This window comes from Myxocyprinus asiaticus, chromosome 50 (genome assembly GCF_019703515.2).
Source record: "Myxocyprinus asiaticus isolate MX2 ecotype Aquarium Trade chromosome 50, UBuf_Myxa_2, whole genome shotgun sequence".
Classification (NCBI taxonomy): Eukaryota; Metazoa; Chordata; class Actinopteri; order Cypriniformes; family Catostomidae; genus Myxocyprinus; species Myxocyprinus asiaticus.
Window position 1 is genome coordinate 5,509,231 of NC_059393.1, and position 26,982 is coordinate 5,536,212.

General features: G+C 40.5%; 1 protein-coding gene across 1 annotated transcript; it reads left to right on the plus strand.

The window, feature by feature from the left end:
• The first annotated feature begins 182 nt into the window (after positions 1–182).
• Positions 183–8,439, plus strand: LOC127438729 (trypsin-2-like). The gene is made up of 6 exons (XM_051694550.1): positions 183–299; positions 1,078–1,228; positions 5,070–5,329; positions 5,707–5,846; positions 5,957–6,058; positions 8,303–8,439. Exons 1-6 carry the CDS (start codon positions 260–262, stop codon positions 8,354–8,356), a joined length of 747 nt encoding a protein of 248 aa, XP_051550510.1. The 5' UTR covers positions 183–259; the 3' UTR covers positions 8,357–8,439.
• The last annotated feature ends 18,543 nt before the right edge of the window (positions 8,440–26,982 follow it).

A 26,982-nucleotide genomic window follows, 5' to 3' on the forward strand; every position in this document is an offset into this window, starting at 1 on the left:
GCTGTAGCTGTGAAATTGTTGAGTCACACTCAATGGGTCACAATGCCGGTAATTCTAATTGACTGATTCACTTACTAATAACTGATTCACGTGAAACACCACCACATGCATTTCTTCGAGATAACATCTCTTCCTAAAAATATTCCATGCTGATGTTTGATTGCGCACTGTCACAGTAATGTGATTTGAACCTCTTCTTAACTGTATAAATACAGGTAGATGTGTGAGGTGTTAGACTGAACAGGATCTTCAAGCAATCATGAAGACTTTGGTTTTACTTGTACTTCTTGGAGCTGCATGTGAGTATGAAAATCAGCAAAAACTGATAATTTGGACCTTAAACGTAGCAGTGGTTCTCAACTGGTGTATCATGACACAATAAAGGGGTCTGTTCTGAAATGTTTTTGTGCAGCAGGGAAATTCATTTTCATTTAGGAGATACTTTTATTTAAAAGAACTTGAGACCCATGACCTTTGGCATTGCTAATGCCATGCTCTACAAATTAAGTTACAATAACAGGAACAGCTAAATAAATAGGTTTAACCTTTAAAAAACGGAGGAGAAAACACTTGCCATATCTTGTGTTGTGGACATCAAAGGCTCTGTGCCCAATGGAACTCTATGATGTTTTGGTGCTGATTCATTTGTCACTTGGTAATATGTCTAATACTATTATAATAATTAGCCCAGTGTTTGTTTCATATGTTGGGTTGGTAAATCACACTTCTACTGTTGTTTATGCATTTAAAACATTATCCATTGTCCCTGTCATGTTTACAACTGTGCATATTATTGGGCCTGTGAAGTTTACTGTAATATTAGTAAATTGTTATTTATTTTAAGGGCATTATTGTTTCCTTTTGTTTGAAAAACAATTTTAGTACGGTGTTAGGTTGCAACTTGATGTCCAATGTAAAATCTGAAGTGAAACCAGTTGAGAATTATAAGTCTCTTCTGTTTAACACCTAAAGATATGTACTAAAGGGACTACGTTAGTAAATAGCTGGCTGCATGTAGAGTGTCATAAGTTACAGAGACAGATAATGATGATAACAGACATAACTGAATGTTTGCAGTTGCTCAGACGGATGTCTGGATTGTTGGTGGAAATGAGTGTGAGCCGCATTCTAAGCCCTGGCAGGCGTTGGTGATTTCTAGTGTTGGTCGATGTGGTGGATCCCTGATCAATGAGAACTGGGTTGTGTCTGCTGCCCATTGCTACAAATCGTAAGTGACATCCGAATCTAGTAGTAAAAAAAATATTTATATTGAATAATACAGATCTTATTGTTAAAGCGGCAGTGTGTAATTGCTGCAGTTATATAGGCAAATTTGCAGTAGTTTTACATTACAACATTGGCTCAACCAATGCCGTGAGTTTGAGGTGGGACTACCTGTTTGTCCAACAACGGAGGACAGGAGAAATGTTTGTGGCCATGACCACACTAATAAATAAAGTTTGAATCCTCTGTTTGCAGTTTTCTAACATAATCCAGTATGCATTTTATGCAAGTATAAAATATAAAAATTCCCTATAACATTTTTGGTGGAGGAAAACACCATTCCAGTGTGGATGAGAGGCGTAAACATGGTGGAAGTAGTGATTTTTCAAATGAAAACATGAATGTGAACATGTCCTGAAACTTTTTTGAAATTCATTGCTTTTCCAATTCTGTTTGGTGTTGCTAGTGTTGCAGAAATTAGACACTGCATTTTTTAGTCTGTAATTAACTCAATATTTATTAAGCAATATCACACAAACAAGAGTGTTGTTGTTTTGAATATCATGCTGAAATTCAGAACAAAAGCATGATTGAGAGTATGATATTGTTTTTATAAAAGAGTTCAACCAATAAATAGTAGCCTAATATTGAATAACTTACGTTTCAGACAAAACTAATAATCTTTTAAATGAACGAATAGTGCTAATCCACTTCCATTGTTCTGGTCATGTACGACTACGTATGTGTTGTTTCACAAATCACTTGAGTCTATGATTCAGTGACTCGCTCACAACATAAAATATGCTCATTTGTCACCACCTACTTGTGTAAAGATGTAATCTCCAGTGAACTAATCAGTAACAGAAATCAAAATGAACGATTTATCAAAATCCCCACCACTCTTTCCACTCAAACAAAGTTATATGTGGCATCTGTGCCCGTCGGCCACGATACGAGCGGTTTTCCCGGTAACTCATCTAACCCGCACCGGGGTTTCCGAAGGAGTGGGTCTGGCGCACATCTAACTCAGCCAGTACCCTCCCCGCTCTGCTCCTGGAACCCGTGAGGATGCCAGAAGGTGCACACATGGAGAATAGAAGCCGCCTCCCTGAGAAGATGCGCGCTCTACGTTTATTTGGATGCGGTGACGAGGCCAAACACACATCAGGTGTGCCTCATTCCCCTGCTGCCCAAACGAGGCTTATTAACTATGCGCCTATTCTTATTCCTGCCCACTCCCATCGTGAGCCTGGCTGAAGATGGCCCTCAGAGGCGGGGCGACAATGACGAGAGGGAGGGACGGGTCGTTCCACTAAACATACATATATTGAAATGTTCCAGTGCTGTTATGCAAGATATCAGCTTTCATGTAACACCACTTGGCCAATCAAAGTTACTAAAAAAAAATAAATAAAAAAAAAGGAATCCACTACAAATTAATAACTGATCTAAAGTTTTAATCAAATTAATTATTGAGTGATTCATTATTAGTGATTAATAAAAAAGTAATCACTTTATGAATATCTTTGCTTTTAAGTTACTTTCTACACTTTTCCTTGCAACAGATTTAAATAATGCCCATATTTCATTGTTGCAAGTCATAGACTCAACACCACAAGTATCTTCCTTACAATGACTCGTTATGGGATGCACGCCTTTCATCTGTAACAGATACGAAAACAGACATACATATGAACATATATCATGTTTAAGTGTGTTCTACATAAATATTATTTTTAAAGTACTGTAAGTAATTAACTTCACTGAAGGTCAGCAAATGTAATTTTATTACAAGAATTAAATGTAAGAATTTGTAAAGTGTTGAACTACTTGTTGAATTTATAAAGTATTAAAGGGAAAGTTCACCCCAAAATGAAAATTCAGTCATTGATTACTCACCTCTGAGTTGTTATAACCTCATATGACTTTCTTTCTTTTTCTTAACACAAAGGGAGAAATTGTAAAAAAAAAAAAAAAAGAAAAAGGAAAAAAGTTGTTGTAAAGAACTTCACAGCAGAAGGGAAGGAGAACACAGGGAAGCGGGTATTCCAGGCTCAGGTAAGACAACTAATCAGCCACTTCAGTGCTTTACAACTTCACAAACTCATCAGCTTCACAGGCACGTAATTACTTAAACACATCAGTTTCAAAAACACAATAGATTAAACGCAACAGCTTCAGAAGCACCGTGGCCTTCCTTGTGCCAGACTCTCTCTCCTCTGCTGGTGGCGTGGCTACTTATATGCCACTCTCCCCATGCTCACTGCAATTAGAGACAGGTGTTAAACATAATCTAGCTCAGGTGCAAGCACCCTTACTGCTTTCTCTCTCTCCGGACGGACACTTGACCACACCCCCGCTGCCACAGTTGTGTTTAGTGATGTCATACAATGGCAGTTTATGGTGTCCATCTCTTCAAGCTTCAAAAGCATGCAAAAGTATAATTCTGAAGTCTAATAAATAATTCCATGAGACTCATAATTGTCATGAAAACATACTATGAGGTTTGGTGAGAAACAATCCAAAATCGAATCTATCATTTAATGAAACATTTGACCGACAGTTGCTCTCCTCTGCGTGTTCATGAGACTGCATGAGAGCAGTGTCTGTCATAAAATGGGGCGTTCAAGTGAAAACTTGTTTTGTTTAGCTAAAAACAGGTCTGCAGCACCACAGTGATACTAACAACAGAACACAACACAGCTGCACATAAACCAGACAACCAAACTTACTAAATATTTCTGATGCCAAGCTTTCTTTTAATTCTCAGTCCAACTGAAAGAGATCGACAGAGGAGGCTGAAGGCAGGCACAGTCACACTGTGTCCTAACGGCATGCATTAAAAAGTATATTTTCTATGTTAATCAGTGTTTTTGCCGTAACCAGCCGTGATGAGCGACGGGACATTCTGTCGATCGCTTGGTTTCTATTTTCGCCATCGCACTGGGTAGCCCCATCTGCGATGAACTGGCACTGCCCAAAAACTTTCTCTTAACAGTACATTGAAGCCAGCGTCTTAGCAGCCGGTTAAAAACCACTTGATTTTGGCCAAGAATACCTACCGAATGTTTTCACTGAGGAATCGCTTTCTTCAGTTAGAGGTCCGTCAAAAATACTCACCGGGTCAGAATGGAAAAGAGGTGACGGACATTCCTGCCTCCTCTATCTCTCTTTTTTATTAATACTCTGTTTCAAACAAATGAGGCTGGGCATAGACATGAATCTATTCTCTACTAATCTAGACTATTGCAACTCATTGTACATTGGTCTGCCCCAAACTGCATTATCCCACCTACAGCTTGTTCAAAACGTGGCAGCTAGGCTTTTAACAGGGTCAAGAAAGAGGGATCACATTTTCCCGGTTTTAGCATCTCTACACTGGCTTCCTGTGAAATTCAGGGTCGATTTTTAAATTCGAATTTATGTCTACAAGGCACAATCTGGTCTCACACCCAATATATCAGTGAACTTCTACACTCTTACTCCCCCACCAGAGCGCTCAGGTCTTCTGATCAACTTCTACTGAAGGTTCCTTGTTGCCACTATAGATTGTTATTTATATTTGTTATATATTACTGTATGTGGTTATAACAACACATGGGTGAGTAAACGATGACAGAATTTTGGGTGAACTATCCCTTTAAGATTACACTTACGAGTAACTTTGTAATCAGACTACACCCAACGAAGGGAATGGAGAATGGGATTTGAGAGCTGCAGCTGAGGGGAACATTTTTAGACAATAACAACTTAAATCTTGTTCTGATCCTCACACATAGGAAATATAACAGCATAGGGGTTTTAAATGACAAGTATTTCTATAACACCATCTCTCTCTCTTACAGAAGCGATAGCGGTATAGAGGTGCGTCTGGGTAAGCACAACATTGCGGTTGATGAGTGTACCGAGCAGACCATTCTCTCTGAACACGTCATCCCTCACCCCAAGTATAACCCTCGCCCTCTTGACAATGACATCATGCTGATTAAGCTGAGCAAACCCGCTACCCTCAATGAGTATGTTCAGCCTGTGGGTCTTCCCACAAGCTATCCTCCTGCTGGTACCAGGTGCAATGTCTCTGGCTGGGGATTGACCAATATCAGCAGTGAGTACATCTTCTTAATTAGAGGCCAAGTGCATTACAGGCACCTATTCTACAAAACAGTAACTACTGTATGCCATCACTAAAACTAAGTAAAATGACTTTAAAATTATTTGGTTTTATGGTGGATTTTGTATTAACTGAAATTTTCACACTTGTGCCAAACCTGTCTGTCACAGGACAGATCATGAGACACATTTTCAGTCATAATTTTCAGCTCAATTTTGACAACATATAGGTTCAGCATTTTAGTTACTGCATTATAGGTCTGTTTCAAGATACATTGTTTTCTCAGTGAAAATGTATCAAGTCACAACCAAGTCAATTCTAATAATACACGTCATTTTCACCTAAATCTCATTGTCTGTTCACTGCCATAGCTGGTGATGTTCCTGATAAGCTGCAGTGTTTGGAGGTTCCCACTGTCTCTGATCGTGACTGTAACAACTCCTACCCAGGCTTTATCACGGAATCAATGTTCTGTGCTGGATATCTGGAGGGAGGAAAGGGTGTTTGCTATGTAATGCATGACACATTTCAATACATTTAATAAAAGACATTCACTAGATTGCTTTGGTCTCCAAATATGTTCTTAACTGATTGCTGTTACTAATTTCTCATCTCTCTCAGGGTGACTCTGGTGGTGGACTGGTGTGCAATGGTGTACTACAAGGTATTGTGTCAGCAGGTGGCATTTGTGCTGGGAAAAATCAGCCTGGTATCTATACCAAGGTATGATAAATAATTTCTCCCTCAGGAATTATTCCTTTTTTTAACAGAAAATGTATCTGCCTTTACCTAAAAGAAAGCTTATGTCATATAGAGTTTCCCAATCAGGCGTTTCTGAAATTATGACAGAAATGCCAATGCCATAAATTCCCAAATGTAATAAATTCATATGTATGTATGTATATTTATATATACTGTGTATATGTACAGTGCATTCATTAAGTATTCAGACCCCTTCATTTTTTTCACATCTTATGTTGCAGCCATATGCTAAAATGCTTTAAAGTATTTTTTTTGTTTTTTAAATCAATCTACACTCAGGGGCGTGTCTAGGATTTTTTGCCAGGGGTGGCAAAGGTGTAGCAAGAGTTTGGTAAGGGGTGGCGGGGGGGTTCTGTGCAGGAGTTCTGTCTGACCAGGTGGGGGGGGTGGGGGGAGGATGTGGTGTTCAGGGTATTTCGGCTGACGAGGACCGATGTGTCCTGCCAGACGTCACAGCATGGGGGGTTTCCGGGGTTGGGTGTCAACGTTGTTATGGACCACGCACGACACAGATGGGTTAAGCCGTTGTGCACCATCTCCAGGACACTAGTGGGGTCCGAGTTGGTTTGACAAAGCTCCTTTCACCCCGTGCCACCCTTCTGGCCCCGCCCCTGTCTACACTCCATACCCCATAATGACAAAGCAAAAAACAGATTTTTGATAACTTTGCAAATTTATTAAAAAGAAAAAACTGAAATATCACATTGACTTAAGTATTCAGACCCTTAACTCAGTACTTAGTTGAAGCACCTTTGGCAGCGATTACAGCCTTAAGTCTATTTGGGTATGATGCGACAAGCTTCGCACACCTGGATTTGGGTATTTTCTGCCATTCTTCTCTGCAGATCCTCTCAATGTCTGTGGACAGCCATTTTCAGGTCTCTCCAGAGATGTTTGATTGGGTTCAAGTCCGCGGTCTGGGCCACTCAAGGACATTCATAGAGTTGTCCATAAGACACTCTTGCGTTGGTATTGCACAGGTGATGAGCAGTGCCTGGTTTCCTCCAGACATTATGCTTGGAATTGAGACCAAACAATTCAGTCTTCATTTCATCAGACCAGGGAATCTTGTTTCTCACAGTCTGAGAGTCCTTTAGGTGCTTTTTTTTGCTAATTCCAAGCAGGCTTTCATGTGTCTTGCACTGAGGAAAGGCTTCAGTCTGGCCACTCTGCCATAAAGCCCAGATCAGTGGAGTATTACAGTGATGGTTGTCCTTCTGCATGTTTCTCCCATCTCCACACATGATCTCTGGAGCTCAACCAGAGTGACCACCAGATTTTTGGTCACCTTTCTTGCCAAGGCCATTCTCCCCCGATTGTGCAGTTTGGCCAGGCAGCCAGTTCTAGGAAGAGTCCTGGTTGTTCCAAACTTCTTCCATTTAAAAATTATGGAGGCCACTGTACTCTTGGGAACCTTCATTACAGCCAAAATGTTTGGTAGCCTTCCCCAGATCTGTGCCTCAACACAATCCTGTCTCTGAGCTCAGCAGGCAGTTCCTTTGACCTCATGGCTTGGTTTTTGCTCTGATATGCATTTTCAGCTGTGAAACCTTATATAGACAGGTGTGTGCCTTTCCAAATCATGTCCAATCAATTGAATTTGCCACAGGTGGACTCCAATCAAAGTGTAGAAACATCTCAAAGATGATCTAGAGAAATGGGATGCACCTGAGCTAAATGTCAAGTGTCATAGCAAAGGGTCTGAATATTTATGTCAATGTGATATTTCATTTTCTTTTTAATAAATTTGCAAAGTTATCAAAAATCTGGTTTTTGCACTGTCATTATGGGGTATGGAGTGTAGATTGATGTGTTTAACAAATAATTTAAAGCATTTTAGCATAAGACTGCAACATAACAAAATGTGAAAAAAATAAAGGGGTCTGAATACTTTATGAATGCACTATATATATATATATATATATATATATATATATATATATATATATATATATATATATATATATATATATATATATATATATATAAACACTTATACAATTAACATCATCAATACAGAACACTTCTATCTTATAAAACTGATTAAATAACTTGTTTTAATTATTTATGATAACCTACATAAACATTGTTTAAAATAATAGTGAAAAATGTAGATCTCGATTTAGGTTCAGCTGACAAAAATATTGGAATCACAATATACAAAATATAACCCTTTGTATATTATCTCTCTTTTGTCTCCACTAGGTCTGCATATTCAACACCTGGATCACTGAGACTATAAACAAATACCAAAACTGATTCCAACTTTATACTTCCAACAAAGTCCATTTAAATGTATTGGCAATGGATTCTATGTGCATAATAAAATAACTGAAGCATTGTGTGAATGAGTCTTCACTTGGGCAATAATAAGCAATGAATACTGAATTACTGATACACACACGCACGCACGCACGCACGCACGCACGCACGCACGCACACACACATCATACGGTATGCACGATAAGACATTTTTTGAGATGTCATCCACAACACATTAGCAGAGCAAAAGTCAATAAAGACTTGGCTAAAGCTTAAACCACTTAGTTTGAATAAGTGACCGGTCCAGTGGAACACTTTACTGAGCTTTTGTTCACCCCAGTTCTCTGATTGGTGGATCATGGGTTGATTGTGTAGTTCTTCACCAGAAATTCCACAATTAAACATTAGGCGTTTCATAAAAAAAATTATTATTTTTTTTTAATGAAGATGAAATAACATGGACTAATGGCTATAACAGAAGCATATACCATCGATTTACAACCTCAGAGCCTGAGGTAGGTCTGTCTTTAAAGGTTTTTAAGTTATCGTTAAAAATCAATTCCTTTAAGAAAAAATGATGGGATCTTCACATCCAGAATCAGACTGTTGCAGTCTATTGTGACCTAAACTGCGATTCAAAGTTGCCATGGGGTTGTAAGAAGTTCATGATTTGGAATACATTTCAATTAATAATCAAAAAGTGTCCTGTTCATATCATGCATTTAAGTAAACAAAATAAAAAACCTAACCAAATATGCCATCCTTTTTCTTGGAAAATCAAAATCCATTATGAGCAAAACCTATCTAAAGGGGTGTCCACATGACTCAGCATTGCCAAGTACATTGAGCTCTATGGAGTGAAGCGTTAGCTTGAGTGTTACCCCATGGCGCCGTATTGCACTTCCGTCAAGTGTTGTAATGCAGCGCTTAAAGTTCAAACATTTTCCACTTATGAAGTGTTAGCCAATGATAACCGGACAATTCAGTTGACATTTCATTATGTGGGCAATGCCAGTGGCAAAATTAAAACAAGACGTTCTCTTCAGCACTTTTCACATTGAGATCAAAGCGGCGCTAGACTCTGGCATTGAGAGGTCTGCTGACGACCCAATGCGAGTAATGTGGAAGCTGCTTTAAGTAAGGTTTCTAATTCATTCTAAATATAATAGATCAATGACACTGTCTGATAAATCACAGATGAAAACATATAAGATGTTTTGGGAAGCAGTAGAAAAGCAGAGGTTCTGTTGATTTGGTTTTGTCCTAACTCTTCACACAGTGTGGAAAAAGTCAGTATACTGAAAGCCATTATTGGCATTTATGCATCCATGTTATACCTGATTTACAATGCAAACACTGAATTAGATCTACAATAACCCTGTAAATTAAATCATTCTATCGTTCGCATGTACCTCAGCTTGGCTTAACTCTTGACACTTTTCTAGAGCCATACATTTAGCCAACACTAACTCCTTATCTTGAAGTTTTGACCCTTTTCCAGAGTAACAGCTAAAACTACCTACTGTACACTACCATATAATAATTAACGTTCTTAAAACATGACATTCAAGTTTATTTGTAAATATTTGTAACGCAATAACAGACAGAGCTGAAGGTGCATAATCCTCATGTTGTTGTCTTGATTAAAATATTTGACAAGAATGAAAAATTACAACATTGTCTTTTCGAGCAGTCCATTCACTTACTGTAATATACAACAGCTTTTAGAGGGTATTTGGGGATTGGTGGCCATCCTTCTCTGTCCTTGGCATCAGAAGATGTAGGATTATAGATGGCTGACTGGACAGTTGTAGCAACCTCAGATTTCCACAATACAAATTCGCCTACATGAAACTGGACAAGACAAACACAAGCATAAAAAGTTTAGCCCATATATTCATGTTAGGACTAGGGTTGTGCACCGTTCATAATTTATTGGCATAAAAATTTGACATAGCAAACAGGATGTAGACGTGCAATTCAAACTTGAGGTTAAGAATGTACAATAGAGCACAACAGTGCCCGCTCACTTCTTCAGCCATATTGGTTCCAAAAGTATTTTGCCTATTATTTTCTTTCATAGACTTTTCATAAAATCCTTTTTAAATTGTTCTAAGCCATGGACAAAATAAACCAACTCCGAGGTTAATCACAAGGTTACAAACTTTGATTTGAAGCAAAAAAGTATTAGACTGTGTACCTAATGTATTTTGTGAGGGAATTAACTACAATCCCATGACGCATCGCAAATGACGTAATTAAATTAAAGGCGATGGAAAAATTTTAAACTTAATTTAAAGTTGTTCATTATAAGTACAGAAACAATTTAATTTCAGAATAGTCAGATATACACACATACAGTTTCTAATAAGTTTGAGAGTGTTGATTGTGTCATTCGGAGTGTGTCATGAAAGTGGGTGGTCGCTGAATAGCTCTTTTGGCGTACTTTGTTTACCGCAATTCTCCGATTTGCGGATTGTTTATCTTCAGGATAATGGGTACATTATCTTATTTTAGTGTAGCCTTGATTTTCACTAGGAATTCCACTGTTATACATGAAGTTCAAATAATGCGGACTGAAGGCTTCAACAAAAGTATATTCCATCAATAAACAACCTTGGAGCTCATGGTAGGTCTGTTTGGAGTTAAAAATATATTCCCGTATGAGGAAATGAATGGGATTTTTACTTCGAGAGCTAGACTGCTGCACTCAAGAAATTCAACTTCTGCAAGTGTAGTTTTAACATAATACATTTTATTTACTTATTTATTTATTTATTTTTATTAAATTTGGATATTATCTGGAGCTTGGCGGATTCAATCCAAATTTCAACTGTACATTGATGATCTACTTTCAAAGCTTGGTCCTATTGATACTGTATGTTGCATGTCAACAAAAACTTGTCTAACCAGAATGTTAAAAAAACTCTCCTCCTATCACTTCAACAAAATGATAAACACAATCTATTAACTCCATCAGAAGCAGATTCTTCTGAAACATTAACACATAGTTGTCAGGTGAGTGTCACTTTAAGTTATCTTCTTCTTTGTTGGAACATTATGTAGTATAATCATTAATTAATTGATAAATCAATTCAGTGATACGCCATTAACAAACATTAAATAATGCTTAACAAACCAGTAGATCATGTACTGTACATTCAAATATGAAAATATCTGGAAATACAGTATATGGATCAAAATTATTTGAATCAATATTTGGACATACAGTACATGATTTGTTAAGCATTATAGAATGTCAATTGTTATTATTAGGTTTGTTTACACTATAAAAAAGTGTCTTCCTGTTTAAGTGGTGGGTAAAAGTTGGGTTTTGAATGTTATGGTGTCATTGTGAAAGAAATTATAATAGTTAGGTGTATTAAACATTGTTATGATTTATGTATGATTATCTTTATGCTAGAAACTGCAGTATAAGAGCAGCTCTATGTCCATCCTGTTTTTCAAGTGTCCATTCTGCCTTCAAGTAAAAAAGATAATATCTCCCTTCCTGTTTTCAACAAGAATTCTGCTGTGGTCAGATTAGGGTAGGGGTGGTATTGTGAAATGACCAATTCTAAGAACTTGTTTACTCAAAGAATAAAGAACTATATGTTCCAGCTTACATAAGCACATCCAATATAAGCCTGACACAAGTGTAAGGGGGTGGGAAGACACCAGCTTCTTCCTTGGCTGTGAGAACGAATAAAGCTGAGAAAAGACTGCACTGTGTCCTGTGTGTTTGGAACACTGCTCATTTGTGTGAATTCCAAGTGTAGAATTTCCATGACAACTTTGGGGCTCGTCCGAGATGCCTAACTCAGGTTCACCCTGATCTACAGCGTAAGGTAAAGCTGCACAGCCAAGGACTGGGTCCCTGAGTCCGAGCCACACCCCAATGTTGTCAAAGGGGTTTTAGGGACAACAGGGAAAATCTCACGTGAGCTGACAAGCTACCAATGATAGTCCGGGACAGAGTGGTCGAGTAACTGTCTGGGACAGTATAAGGTAAAAGTCGACTGACTGTCTGGGGTAGTAAAACTCGAGTTGCAGTCTGTGACTGCATAGATAGAAATAATAATTTTATAACAGGTTGTGTGGGGTATGTGATTAATGGTTGTTTAAATTAAAGCTGAAATAGCTGGTAAGGATGGGTAAAAACTATAGTAAAGATAAAAGAAATGAGTATGGAGGATGTGCTAAAGCTATGTGTGATAAGCATGGAGATTGGACATGTGCACAATGGACATTATGGGAAGAAAATTAATTTCAAGAAAACTGTAGTTTTAGCCTAATTATTTTTAACTAAATAGAAAAGCTTAAGAAAAATTTCAAGGATGTAGATTCTAAAAAGAAAAAGAAAGTAGATTGCAAGGCATATGCAGAATGGAAAGTAGAAACAATGTCAAGGTGGTGAATCCACGAGGGGGAGAGGAAGACCCCACACACTATCCTGGTCTACCAGTCCTGGACTGACAGTGACCTCAGAGAGGTAATGGCCAGCATACCATACCCCAGTGAGATTGATGGCAAGGAGTTCGGGGTTCAATTCCGAGAACTGATCCACCAACATCGACCCATGACTGGTGAGATTAAAAGACTCTTAATCAAAAAATGTAGCTTAAACTGAGGCCATGTTCAAGGCATGGGAGACAAAACCTGGCCCGAGGACAATAAACCCTAGACTGACAGGAATGGCTCTGACTATCAGGTGGCTGTTGAACATTTAGTCACTTGTTTGAGGGCTCATTATAAGAAAAGAATGGACTGGGGAAAAGTTAAAGACTGTAAACAAAACCAATGAGAAGCTGTATCGGATTACCATTTGCGTCTCTCAGATGTGTTTCGTGTGCACAGCAGCCTAACCCCTTCCACACATGGCAGTGATAGCCCCTATGAACAGCAGCTAAAAACATGCCTGGTGGATGGGCTTCTGCCAGACACTAAACACCATGTGTTGAAATACCGCACCCACATGGACAGGGGGTAGACCAGGGAGGGCCGTGGCAGAGTCAGATATTGACTAGCGGCGGAGGCAGGAGCAGGACTGGATGAGGGTGAGCAAAAATCACACACACACACACACACACACACATACATGTAGATTCACCAGTAAATAAACACAGCATAAACCAAACAGAAGGTATGATGATACAAGAAATGTTTCCACACAAAATGTTGCCTGTAATAAAAATTTATTGTGGCAGGCAACAAAATAGTTTTTTTGTAGTAGACTCAGGAGCTCAGTGTTAAAAGCATATGAATGGCCAGAGTGACTAAAATTGAGTGGACAGAGTATAGGTACTATAGCAGCGGGGGGGGGGGGGGGGGTTGTAAAATGATGAGAGAATAATTTACAACGCAATTGTTTGTGATTGATAGTGAGACAGGAAAACAAGGCAGTAAACACTAATTCTGCGGTCATTGTGCCGCCCAGTGAATTTAATGGCTAGGGATTTAATGTGTAAGTTTGAAGCTATAGAGGGCATAATGCCTGTTTTTGAGTCACTGGTAGAGAAAGTAGGGATTGTGCCATGTCCAGATTCCCCTTGTTGCACACATATCTTTCCAGTTAAGTAGGCTTCACAGGAAGGGCAGCCCACAGCTTAAAAGTTTGTTCAAGATCTGAAAGCAGTAAATTATGCATTTTATGCTAGAGCCCCGGTAGTCCCAGATCCCCACACAATCTTAACACAAGTTCCTGATGATAGTATGTACTTTTCTGTAGTAGATTTGGCCAATGCATTTTTCAGCATTCCAGTCCATCCTGATTCGCAATACTGGATTGCATTTACATTTAAGAATAAGATGGGGACCTGGTCCCGCCTCCCACAGAGGTTTTCAGAAAGCCCCACAGTATTTTGTGTGGCCCCACATTTAGAGGGATTTTGTTGATAATGGCGGCACCCTGGTTAGCTGAAAATAATGTGGATAGCATAATATAGTTGCAGCAGAATATATGATACCATTGTTGCCTCGCCAGGTGCCTCTGCCGCTGACTGATAAAAGATGCGTTAGCGATGGTCGTGTTTAAGGAACAAGGGGCTCCAGGGAATGAATCCTTATCGACTCTTACTAGACCTAAATTCATCAATCATGACGAAACTTATGACCAATAGATGCAATACAGTAATTGTGTGCTTGAATAGAGCTTGAAGAGGTCTTTGATGTTGACTGTTGAACTTCTCGTGAAACGTGCGTGTGAGGGGCATGCAAACTTGGTGATTCATCTTGCAACACTGCAAGCATGATATAACAGTTAGGTCGCAAGCAGTATCCTTGTGAAGAGCTGAGGTTGCGTGGAATGTTGCAGCTAAGTCTTTCCAGAGATGGAGAATGAGTGTTTGCTAGGGATGTGCTAACTTTGGCTGTGGCATGTGGAAGTGAAAAATCAGTGGTGGATGAATGAAGATCACAGTCCTGAGTTCTAGGAAAAACAGGAATGGTTGATCATTATTGGGGTTGCAAGTGGCCTGCTTGTCGGGTATGTACATTGCGTGTATAGGTGCTAATGGGAGTTGCACCTGGGTGCGGGATTTATTCCACTTCTCTGAATTAAGAATTGTGTATCCTCAAGGCTCCGTGATTACCTCCAGACTATCCATCATGAAGGAGAAAGGTAAGACAAGCTAAATGTGTTAAATGTAATGGGAGCATGCCGTGTCAAGCCATGTTGCCTGCTTTGTTTGTTATCAGGTGCTTGCCTGGCAAGAATGATGTGTTGAAATAATATATATATATATAGGCTGGCCTTGATAAATAGACTACTGTGATTAGAGGAAGTAGATCACTTGGATGTCAGGTGATAATGAGCTTGCATCTTGTGGCCTGACTGAACTAACGTTAGCGCTCGATATGTACATGGTATGGATTGAAGTGCATGCAAATTATCTTTGAAAACAAACAAGACTTTATTGCTAATCTAAACATAAAAAAACTAATGTAACATATACAAACATGAAAACAGGTTGTTGAGTAACTTGTAACAGAAGGTGAATGAAATGATCTGTACAGAGAAAATGAACTTTATGGAGTCTAGAGACAATGCCTTGAGAACCACTGATACTTAATTCAGTCTAACTTGAATTACATTATAGAGACACCAGTTCTTTCAGCAAAGTCTGAGATGTACTTGCATTTCCTTGCATTGCTTGGTTCTTTGGATCTTTGTAGAAAGTTTTGGTTGTTCTGTCAATGTTTTGGACCTCTGTTAAGATTGTGTATAGTTTGTTGAAGAGCATGAAAAGAGGGGTTGTTTGAGGCATGGATGCTTCATACTGTTGAGGCTGGCCACAACCCAAAGGTGTCCCGAGCCAATCAGAAGCATCCTTTCAGATACCATGTGATCATCTCTCTCTCCCTCCTTCTGAAGGTGACTGATGATCCTTTGTGTGTGAGGGCTATCGTTTCCCGCTCAAAAAGTGCATTTTAATCATACATTTTATATATCTTGAATACAACTGAATATACAGTATCAAAAATATAAACATTCCTGAAATGCAGAAAGAATTTCAACAATGTGCTTTATCATGAATGGTTACCATTCTTAGTAAAATTACATGAATAAAACTTTGTTATAATCATCAATTTGTCAGTTAGAAAAGTGATTATAGGCCATAACAACATCATTTTCAGAATTATCTAGCAAGGCTAGGTATTGTGTACATTTTGGTACAAAAAGGGATATTCTGTGCATTTTATAGGGTGAACTCAGCGAAGTACTGTGACTTTGTGTGAAATGTTCATGGATTAATATGAGATGTCTTAGTATTAGAATTGTGTTGTCCATTGCAAACATGAGGGTCTCATAAGGGAGTCTGCTTTAGCTCTGTGTCTTTTTAATATGTTTTTATCTGACACAGGATGTGTTCATGTGTTACTAAATTAATGATACAAAGGAACTTCTTTTAGATTTCTGGCATGAGGGTTTCTTCAAAAAAGTAGTCTTTAAGTCATGTGATGACCATTAACGTTCAGGGAATTCCTGATTTACAACCTGGATGACGAGGAATTTTGGTGTGTCCACAGAACACTTCTTTGTTCTCAAGACGGTCAACATTAGCCAGATGCCAGTTTTAGCTAGACTCCTTGGAGTCAGCAGAGCAGAGTCTTCAATTTATGACGTTGAGGAATTTTAGAGTGACTGCTGGCCTCTGAACATGGAAATTAACAGTTCTTCTGCTCATAAGATCCTACTCAACCACAACAGAAAAGAAGAAACCCACCAAGGGCGTGATGGTGTAATTTTTTCGGACACACACAGAACCGTCCAAAGTGTGACCCAGTCTTGTATACGGTTCCTCTTCTTAACTGATTGGTCGTAAGGTGTTGGGGCCAGTGTTGGACAGACAAGGGGGGGGGGGGGGGGCACTGACTGCCTCTCTGATAGGCCACTCACTCACTTCTTGGAGGTATTCTACCCTGATATATCAACTGAATTGAACTGATGAACAAGTAATCAAGTATGTTTTAAGAAATGGTGTAAAAGTGATCTTGGTGTAAAATTCATTAGATGGATTTAAGGGACTAGCTCTCCTTTTATCTGAAAAAGTATAACAATTGAATTTACTTAATACCCATTTATGCATTTTGGCAGACATTTACATTTATGCATTTGGCAGATGCTTTTATCCAAAGTGACTTACAGTGCACTTATTACAGGGACAATCCCCCCGAAGCAACCTGGAGATAAGTGTCTTGCTCAAGGACACAATGGTGGTGGCTGTGGGGATTGAACCAGCTTGATTACCAGTTATGTGCTTTAGCCCACTACACCACCACCACTATATACCACTAATACCATCACTAATACCCAGAAGTAAATCTACTGAATCATAGAATGGCAGGATGTTCAAAATGGCACTCAAATGTGAAGGGTTATGGCCGGCACAGAATGGAAGCCATGGGGTTTTGACACAGACAAAATGATAATTGAAGATTATGGGAAACAAAACTTTTGATGGGGCTTGTTATATTATTTGAGTAAAGGGGTGCAGAAGGGCGGCCAAAGCATTCTTGGATGCCACAATAACAACACTCTGCCGGAGACCAAAAAATGTTGGCTAATGCTCTGTGACGGTGTTAACCCGCCACCCATAGAGTTGGATCTATGATCGACTGGGATTAAAAAATCAGAACATCTGAGATGTGTCTGTCATAATGGCCCAGGGCAATTTGTGGGGATGTCCAAATGCCGAGAGTATTTAACTGGGATAATGAGACTATCCTGTTATAAAGGTGGGGTGTCGATGGCTATAACATGGATAAGAATATTACTATGACAATTGATAGCAAAACAATTGTGGTAAACAAAAGTCTCAGAAACCATGTGAACCTAGGGATAGGGTTTATGTACTCCAATTATTGGCAGTGTGGAAATCAAACATACGATAGACTACCGACTGATTGGAGTGGATGTTGTTATTTGATAAAATTGGCAAATTGGCCTGGCAAGAATGATGTGTATATATATATAGGCTGGCTTTGATAAATAGACTACTGTGATTAGAGGAAGTAGGTCAGTTGGATGTCAGCTGATAATGAGCTTACATCTCGTGGCCTGACTGAACTAACGCTAGCGCTCAATATGTACACGGTATGGATTAAACTGCATGCAAATTATCTTTGAATACAAACAAGACTTTATTGCTAATCTAAACATTTGTGGTAAACAATAGTCTATCTAAAATTGAAACTACACAATATAATGATGCTGAGGGGTGAAAGAGTTAAATGAAATAGGTTAAAGCGAGCCATGGCCCAATTTGAAAAATAGAGTCATTCAATTGGTGAATATCTTCAGGGGAAAAATGGGGAATAGGGATTTTTCCATGGTATGGAGTAACATTCCTTGCAGATCACATAGACAGTATCACCTACACTATGGCAGGATTCGCTAATGAAACTATAAAAGGATTATGCTTTCTGAAAGACAACAATATTTCCCATCGACTCACACTGCTCAAGCATGAAATGGCGTTAGATTACCTTATGGACATAACCGGAGAATTGTGTGTAACGTTATGGTTACTGGTGTAACCTCCGTTCCCTGATGGAGGGAACGAGACGTTGTGTCGATGTAGTGACACTAGGGGTCACTCTTGGGAGCCTGAGACACCTCTGGTCTTTGATAAAAGGCCAATGAAAATTGGCGAGTGGTATTTGCATGCCACTCCCCCGGACATATGGGTATAAAAGGAGCTGGTATGCAACCACTCATTCAGGTTTTATGCTGAGGAGCCAATATAAGGTCCGGCCATTTCAGCGGGTAGTTCAGCGTTGTGGCAGGAGGGACACCATGTCTCGTTCCCTCCATCAGGGAACAGAGGTTACACCAGTAACCATGACGTTCCCTATCTGTCACTCACTCAACGTTGTGTCGATGTAGTGACACTAGGGGTCCCTATACGAAACGCCACAACTGGCTGAACTGTGTTACTTGAACTGGCGGTGTGTGGTGGGCAGACTTGCTGTGTGCCTCATAGCCAGCACACCAGGTCGACACGTAACCTACTCCAACATAGTTATGAGTGTCGAACGGCCCTTTTTGGGGACAAGTCGACTACCCAAAGATAGAGACAAGCTTAACCCAGTCGTGGCCTCTTTTCCCCTTCTCTTTTTCCACTCCCTAAAAAAGAAGGGGGATTATCCGACTGGGCCACCAGGTCTAGTCGGGGGGTGTCCCTCCCAAGGGGAAGACACCGTGGAGACCACACATCGCCCAAAGAGAGGGGGGATATTTAAGCGGAAGAATACGTCACATGGTCTTTCCAACCATGTGGAGAGCCTACAAGGTAGATCCTTCCCAATGGGGGAGGAGTTACTACAAACATGGAGACTGGGGCAGAGGGGCTCTGCCCAAGGAAGATGCAGTTTGCCAGCAGGGAAACGAACTAGCGGAAGATATATATCGCATGGGGTTAGCCTTACAGGGAACCGCCACATGCGGAGCACCTACCCCATAACAGGGCTCTTAGCGTGTGTACTGGGCTGGCAGCGAGTCTCTCCGAAAACTCGACTGCCACAGGGCTCAGAGGAAGTCAGCCAGGGAACAAAGTTTGTGAACACTACTGGGAATTAACGGCGCACGTCTTCAGCTCCAAGGGAGGTGGAAGGCGCTATGTGCAAGCGATACACCCGGCCAGCTATCCCGGGCTTATCCGCTTGTGTTGCGTGCCACTACCTGGGACGAAACCAGTTCCACCCAGAGGTTGTAGAACCTTGCAAAGGTGTTGGGTGTTGCCCAGCCCACTGCTCTGCAAATGTCTGTTAGAGAGGCACCTCTGGCCAGGGCCCAGGAAGCCGCTACACCTCGGGTAGAATGGGCTTGTAGCCCTACCGGGGGCGGCATGTTCTGGGCGAGATATGCCGTAGTTATGGCGTCAATGAGCCAGTGGGCGATCCTCTGCTTGGAGACAGCGCTTCCTTTACGCTGTGCACCAAAGCAGACAAAGAGCTGCTCAGAGACTCTAAAGCTCTGCGTGCGATCCAAATAGATGCGTAAAGCGCGCACCGGACACAGCAATGACAGGGCTGGGTCTGCCTCCTCCTGGGGCAGTGCTTGCAGGTTCACCACCTGGTCCCTAAAAGGGGTGGTGGGAACCTTGGGCACATAGCCCGGTCGGGGTCTCAGGATCACGTGAGAGTAACCCAGACCGAACTCCAGGCATGTTTCACTGACAGAGAATGCTTGCAGGTCACCTACCCTCTTGATGGAAGTGAGCGCAGTCAGGAAGGCAGTCTTCAAGGAGAGTTCCTTAAGCTCGGCTGACTGCAAAGGCTCAAAGGGGGCTCTCTGTAGACCCTGAAGAACTACGGAGAGATCCCATGAGGGAACAAGGCGCGGTCTGGAGGGATTCAGCCTCCTGGCGCCTCTTAGGAACCTGATGATCAGGTCGTGCTTCCCTAAGGACTTACCGTCAACTGCGTCGTGGTGTGCTACTATGGCGGCAATGTACACCTTCAAGGTGGAGGGAGACAGCCTCCCTTCCAACCTCTCCTGCAGGAAGGAAAGCATTGATCCAACTGCGCATCTCTGGGTGTCTTCGCGTCGGGAAGAACACCACTTAGCGAACAGATGCCACTTAAAGGCATACAGGCACCTCGTAGAGGGGGCCCTAGCCTGAGTGATCGTGTCTACCACCACGGGTGGTAGACCGCTTAGGTCTTCCACGTCCTATCCAGGGACCAGACATGGAGATTCCAGAGGTCTGGGTGCGGGTACCAGAGGGTGCCCCGTCCCTGAGAAAGAAGGTCCTTCCTCAGGGGAATTCACTGGGGGGAGCTGTCGCGAGGAGCGTGAGGTCCGAGAACCACATCTGGGTGGGCCAGTAGGGTGCTACCAGGACAACCTGTTCCTCGTCGTCCCTCACCTTGCACAGGGTCTGTGCAAGCAGGCTCACTGGGGGAAACGCATATTTGCGTAGGCCAGGGGGCCAGCTGTGTGCCAGCACGTCTATGCCGAGGGGAGCCTCGGTGAGGGCGTACCAGAGCGGGCAGTGGGAGGATTATTGAGAGGCGAACAGGTCCACCTGTGCCCGTCCGAATTGACTCCAAATCAGCTGGACCACCTGAGGGTGGAGTCTCCACTCTCCCCTGAGGGAAACCTGCCGTGACAGCGCGACCGCTGTAGTGTTGAGGTTGCCTGGGATGTGAGTGGCTTGCAGCGACTTGAAGTGCTGCTGACTCCGGAGGAGGAGACGGCAGGCGAGTTGTGACATACAATGAGAGTGCAGACCGCCTTGGCGGTTGACATATGCTACCGCTGCCGTGCTGTCCGTCTGAACTAACAGGTGCTTGCCCTGGATCAATGGCCGGAACCTCCGCAGGGCGAGCAGAATTGCCAATAACTTGAGGCAGTTGATGTGCCAATGCAGTCGCGGGCCCGTCCAGAGGCCGGCGGCTGCGTGCCTGTTGCAAATAGCATTTGTCGTGACCACGACACGCCTGGAGACCAGTTCTAGAGGAACACCTGCTCGTAGAAACGAGAGGTCGGTCCAAGAGCTGAAAAGACGGTGACAGACCGACGTAATGGCCATGCAGTGTGTCCCGTGGTGCCATGCCCGTCTCGGGACTCGAGTCTGGAGCCAGTGCTGAAGCGGCCTCATATGCATCAACCCGAGTGGGGTGGCCACCGCCGAGGACGCCATATGCCCCAGGAGCCTCTGAAAAAGTTTCAGTGGAACCGCTGTTCCCTGTTTGAAAGCCTTCAAACAGGCCAGCACCGACTGGGCGCGCTAGTTCGTAAGGCACGCCGTCAAGGAGACTGGCTTTACTGGTTGTTTAGATCAGTGTTACTATCAGAAATAATTAATAATTATTTCTGTAGTTATTAATCAATATTTAAATTAATTAATTGGATCTAACTCATTAAAACCTCATATAGGACTCCAGTAAATGTAGCGTGCTACGTTTAGGAGCAAGTTTGGTTATTAGCAATAATTAATAATTATCAAAGATAATTATTAATTATTAAAATCAATAGAACATTGATGAGAATCAATGTTAGCTTTTTTTTAATCCTTTAAAATCAACACTTATCAATTGTTAACATCGATGAAACATTAAAATTAACACTAGCTTATTGATCATTCTAATTCAATCAAAGATAATTATCAATTATCAAAAATCAATAGAATATTAATAAGGATTAACATTGACGGGCACCACCCTGAAATCAGGGACTAATAACCGAATATTAAAACAGTCTCAATATTAGATTGTTTTCTTAGGAAAATCGACATCCGAAGAATATCGATTTTCGAATAAAAAAAAAAACAATGAATGAAGGTTTGAATCCGAGCACTGACATCCCGTCAGCATGACACAGATGTATGCAAAACAAACCAAAACACTTCTCTTTGTAATATAACAAAGTTTATTTATGCAGTAATATCAATTAATAATTAATACAATGCAGTCAATAAACTTCCGACTTACAACTACAAACTAAACAGTGATATGATTAGATATGGAAATAAAAATAATCCTATAACATATAAGGTGTTTGTGTGACAGTGTGTGTGTGTGTGTCAGTGTGGTTAGTGAGTGAGAGAGAGAGAGAGATGATTAAGTGACAGCCCGAAAGCTGATTTCACGATAGCTGGAGATGAAGCAGCCGTGTTCATCACTCAGAGACGCGGTTTTACGAGCGGGGCTCGTAAAAGTCCTGTGTTATTTGACTCTTTAATGGATGAACTCAGTTGCTGTCTCACCCGCGATGGCGAAAATGCACAACAGTTCAATTTGGTTGGACTACAATACAGCAAAACAAATTCGTGATAATTAATACCCTGAGTATTAATAATTAGCGGACATGGCGGTCCGTAAACTGTACAAGCAAAAACCTTGAAACACAAGAATAACACGCTATAATATTCTATCTCTGCCCAGACGTAACCTCTTACTTGAATCGCATGAGGACACAGGTAGAATGTGTTTTCCTCCGTCCTTTAACTCTGACCCGGTTTCTTGAGGCTCGTGTGATGACGAGAGCCATTTCCTCGCGCTGTCGGCGGCCGGTACGGCTGTTGATTCTCAGAGGGCGGTACGGCTGTTGATTCTCGGCGGGCTGGCGGAGAACTCAGAAATGTCGACTTGATTGAAGATGGAAGAGAAATCTTTAATCTCTTCACTTCTGTAGGCCAACGGATGAAGATGCGAATTGCTCGGCGGTCTCCTTCGGATCCGTTAGAGTGTTTGGTTGAACACAGAGTAATCTCAACTCGTCCAGCGAGATGGAGATTGTATGGCTACAGTTTCAAGTCGGACATTACTTCCTTATGCCACGAGGTTACACCGGAGAGCAGCAAAAAGCTACGTCCGTATTCGGTGAACGAAGTCGCCGGAAGCAACTTTGGAAGCATTTCAGAATTATTTGAAGTCCTGATGATGTCATGTTTGAGGGACGTTCTGTTGTGTGCCTCATCCAATAGGAGTTGAGTGCTCGATCCTTTAGTGGGCAAGGCTTCATGGATTTGTAGTCTGTTTTGGACTCCCTTTGTTTGATTTTGGCGCAATTTTTATCAGTACAACATCTGACTTAGAAGGAGGGGGCTTGAGGAATGTTTTTTATGACTGTTAGGCCTGCCTTTGTCTTCTATCTGAATACATGAGGCCCAACAATAGATAGCTGTGCAATGTGTATAAACCTCACTCTCCTGACCTCAAGAGGCGCACTAGCGACTGACACTAGAGGTTGTAGCCTTTAGCCCCCTTGTTAGTGCACCCACCTCTCGTGCTGGAGATGCCAGTTTGAGGCCCGTACGGAGCGGGTAGAACAGGAGTGTCACAATGGTGCCGTGACCCGGATTAATAAATCTGAGAAAAGACTGCACTGTTTCCTGTGTGTTTGGAACACTGCTCACGCGTGTGAATTACAGGTGGAGAATTTCCATGACATCATTGCTACATTTGAAAGGCAAATTCATTAAAAAAAGCCATGATGTGTGTTTAATCCTTTCATTTTAAAATACATTCACTTTCTCTTCCAAAAATAAATGAGGATGTTACTGGAAGCTCTGTATTCTTCTCTAGTTCTTTCAGTGATATTACATTTAAATGTAATGACGTGACAAGCTCATTGAAAATTAAAGGTGGAATGTTACAATATCGAGCAAGGTTTCGCTTGAAGAGCACAAACCCAAAATATTTCCAAAAGCTTCAAGGAATTCTTCTGGAATATTTAATAGGAAACACATTTTAAATTAACAGCTGATATTTATTATATTGACACACCATGACCAAAAGGTATGCTTTAATTACTTGTACATGAAAGCAGATACGTCAAATAAGCATACAAAGACAACATACGTGCTAATATTCTCAAACTAGCAATAAAGACCTGGCTTAGTTTATTGGTGATATGTATTCATTTTGAGGACATAGAAAACTGAAAGTTGCTACTGAGATTATTAAAGATAAAATTACAAGTAGATTGGGTCACTTCTTTTGATACTGGTCAGAAAGGTTTTTTGTTTGTTATTTGGATATTCGAAGGCTAGCAGGCCAGACTCAACACAAAACAATACAAATGAAATCATGGCATTTTGTTGTTGTTGTTGTTTTTAACTGCAATAATTAAAAAAATACAAAAATAAATAAAATCTAATTTTAGATGTTTTTGTTATAATTTGCATACAGTAAGTAGGTTGCTCTTTTCTGCTTTTGTATTCATCTGGTACGTGTTTGTACTCAGTGTTTTACCTAAACAAAGATTAAGTAGGGAACTCTTACGGGCACCAGTAATTGATTAATTATGGATTAATTTAATAATTTACGGTAACTCATGTTGACATACTGTAAACTTAACTGTCCAACTTAAATCGCTGATTTAGCCAAGTAATCTGATAATTTATCTGATAATTTTGTTCATCTAATGCTTCATACTGAATTTTACAGTTCTTGTAAAAGCAACTAAAGATTGTTAATTAACTATACCAATGCAAGACAGTTAAATTTATTGGTTTTAACTGACTGCTATGACTTTCATACTAATTATAATTAGAGTTCTTTACTACCAAGAACCTGCTGTCCAATGTAAAATAACCATTCAGAGACAGTGAAATGGTGACACAATGGCAGCCTGAAAGTTTATGACATAGTTGGAGGCAAAGGACCAGCACCAGAACAGGACCGAACATACAAGAACAGAGCTGAAATGTACCCTGACCAATATATGAATGGCAACTTCTCCCTTCAACTCAAAAAGCTTGACTTGGCTGATGCAGGATGGTACTCCTGCTTTTTCATTCATGAACAGAAACAAAAGAATGTACAGCTCAACATTACAGTTGTGTCAAATGTATGATAGAACAAACGGTTAAAGTTGCAGTTTGTTTTGCTGTGCATGCTGAGCGATATAGCAGACTCATAAAGACACCTAGTAGCGTGGATGCAAGAGCATCAGTTCTGTAGAAATGTGCTATGATACCTGTGGTCAACCGATATGGTTTTTCAATGGCTGATACTGATATCTAGAGAGCAGGATGGCCGACATACTGTAAATGCCACAAAATAAATAAATCATGGCTGATTTCGAACAGCTTATGTCTACAATGGCATCTGTAACTGAGGATATCTATTTTTGCATGACTCTAAATCTATGCCTCTATGTACCAATGCATCATATACACAGATTTTATTAAGTGCAACTTTCAACATAATATCCAAATGTAAAAATGGCCTTAAAATTTAGTCTATGTGCTACTGTATATACATTGTACCCTTTATCACTGGACAGTAATGTTTCTGTTCTCTTGATTGTTTTCCCCCCTCAACTATTTTAGCAGAATCAACAGCAAATGGAAACCAAGGAGAACAAGCAAGACCAGAAAGGATCGTATCATTAATTCCTTTGCTCTGTATGTTAATTTTGTACTGTATTTGAGTGTTGAGATAAACAGTGTTATTTAGTATGTGTAGTGTTTAATCTGAATTTGCTTCTGCAGAAAAGACCATTAAAGAGTTGAAAACTTTGGTTTCTAGTGTCAGTGGAAATAGCATTAAAACTGATCATTTGAAAACAATGCAGTTCAGTTACTTGTTTTCTGTGATCAACATGTTTGGCCTCAGCCTCAATCTGGCCATTATTTATACCTGAAGCTAAACATGAAAGCAAGCTCCTCTTCACCAGAGACAGTTTTATCAAAGATGAACCACTGGTATTAAAATGAATGGAAGAAGTTGGAGCGGTCAGCAGATGTAGGATGTAGAAAAGCAATTCTCACCTTGCAGGTGAAAGAGCCAATCACCTTTTAGAGACCGACATCACCTGTCAATCAACTTGAGAATGCACATGCACATTAGCTGAACCAGTCTTAAAGGAATATTCCGGGTTCAATACAAGTTAAGCTCAATCGACAGCATTTGTGGCATAATATTAATTACCACAAAAAATAATTGACTCGTCCCTCGTTTTCTTAAAAAAAAAAAAAAACAGAAATCTGGATTCCGGTGAGGCACTTACAATGGAAGTGAATGGGGCAATCTGTACATGTTAAAATACTCACTGTTTCAAACGCATAACCAGAAGACATCAACAATATGCATGTTAACATTTTAGTGAGATAAAGCTACATCCAATTTTACAACTTCGATACCATGACGATGTAATGTCAGCAACCCCTAAAATGACTGTAACAATTACAATTTAAACAACTTTACAGTTCAAATAATACGAGTTTTAACTAAATAATTCATGCAAGTGCTTTTATAAAATGATAAGCTTCATATTTCTGTCTGTCTAAACCCTCCAAAAACTGTCCCCATTCACTTCCATTGTAAGTGCTTCACTGTTACCTCGATCTTTTTTTTAATTTTTTTTTACAGAAGATGAGTGACGAGTCAAAATTATTTTCTCTGTTAATCAACATTATGCCATAAATGCTGTCAATTTAGCTTAACTTGTATTGAACCCAGAATATTCCTTTAAAAATAGCGTAAGTAGCTGAAGAAGCACAATTTATGATACCATTGTTACCATGCTGATTCAAAATATTTTCTTTGATTGTAATCTTGACCAACTGTTTTGGAGATCTCTGTCTATCCCCATTCAAGTAGATAGGAGCTGTACTTGTATGCTGCTAGTTTACATTGAAAAAAGCTGTCCAGCCTGCCCGGGAGCC

Bases quoted from the DNA above. Each gene is read 5' to 3' on its own strand.
- LOC127438729 (XM_051694550.1), top strand. From the start codon at position 260: ATGAAGACTTTGGTTTTACTTGTACTTCTTGGAGCTGCAT. The intron at 300-1,077 runs GTGAGTATGAAA...GAATGTTTGCAG, and splicing joins TGTACTTCTTGGAGCTGCAT to TTGCTCAGACGGATGTCTGG. The intron at 5,330-5,706 runs GTGAGTACATCT...TCACTGCCATAG, and splicing joins GGGATTGACCAATATCAGCA to CTGGTGATGTTCCTGATAAG.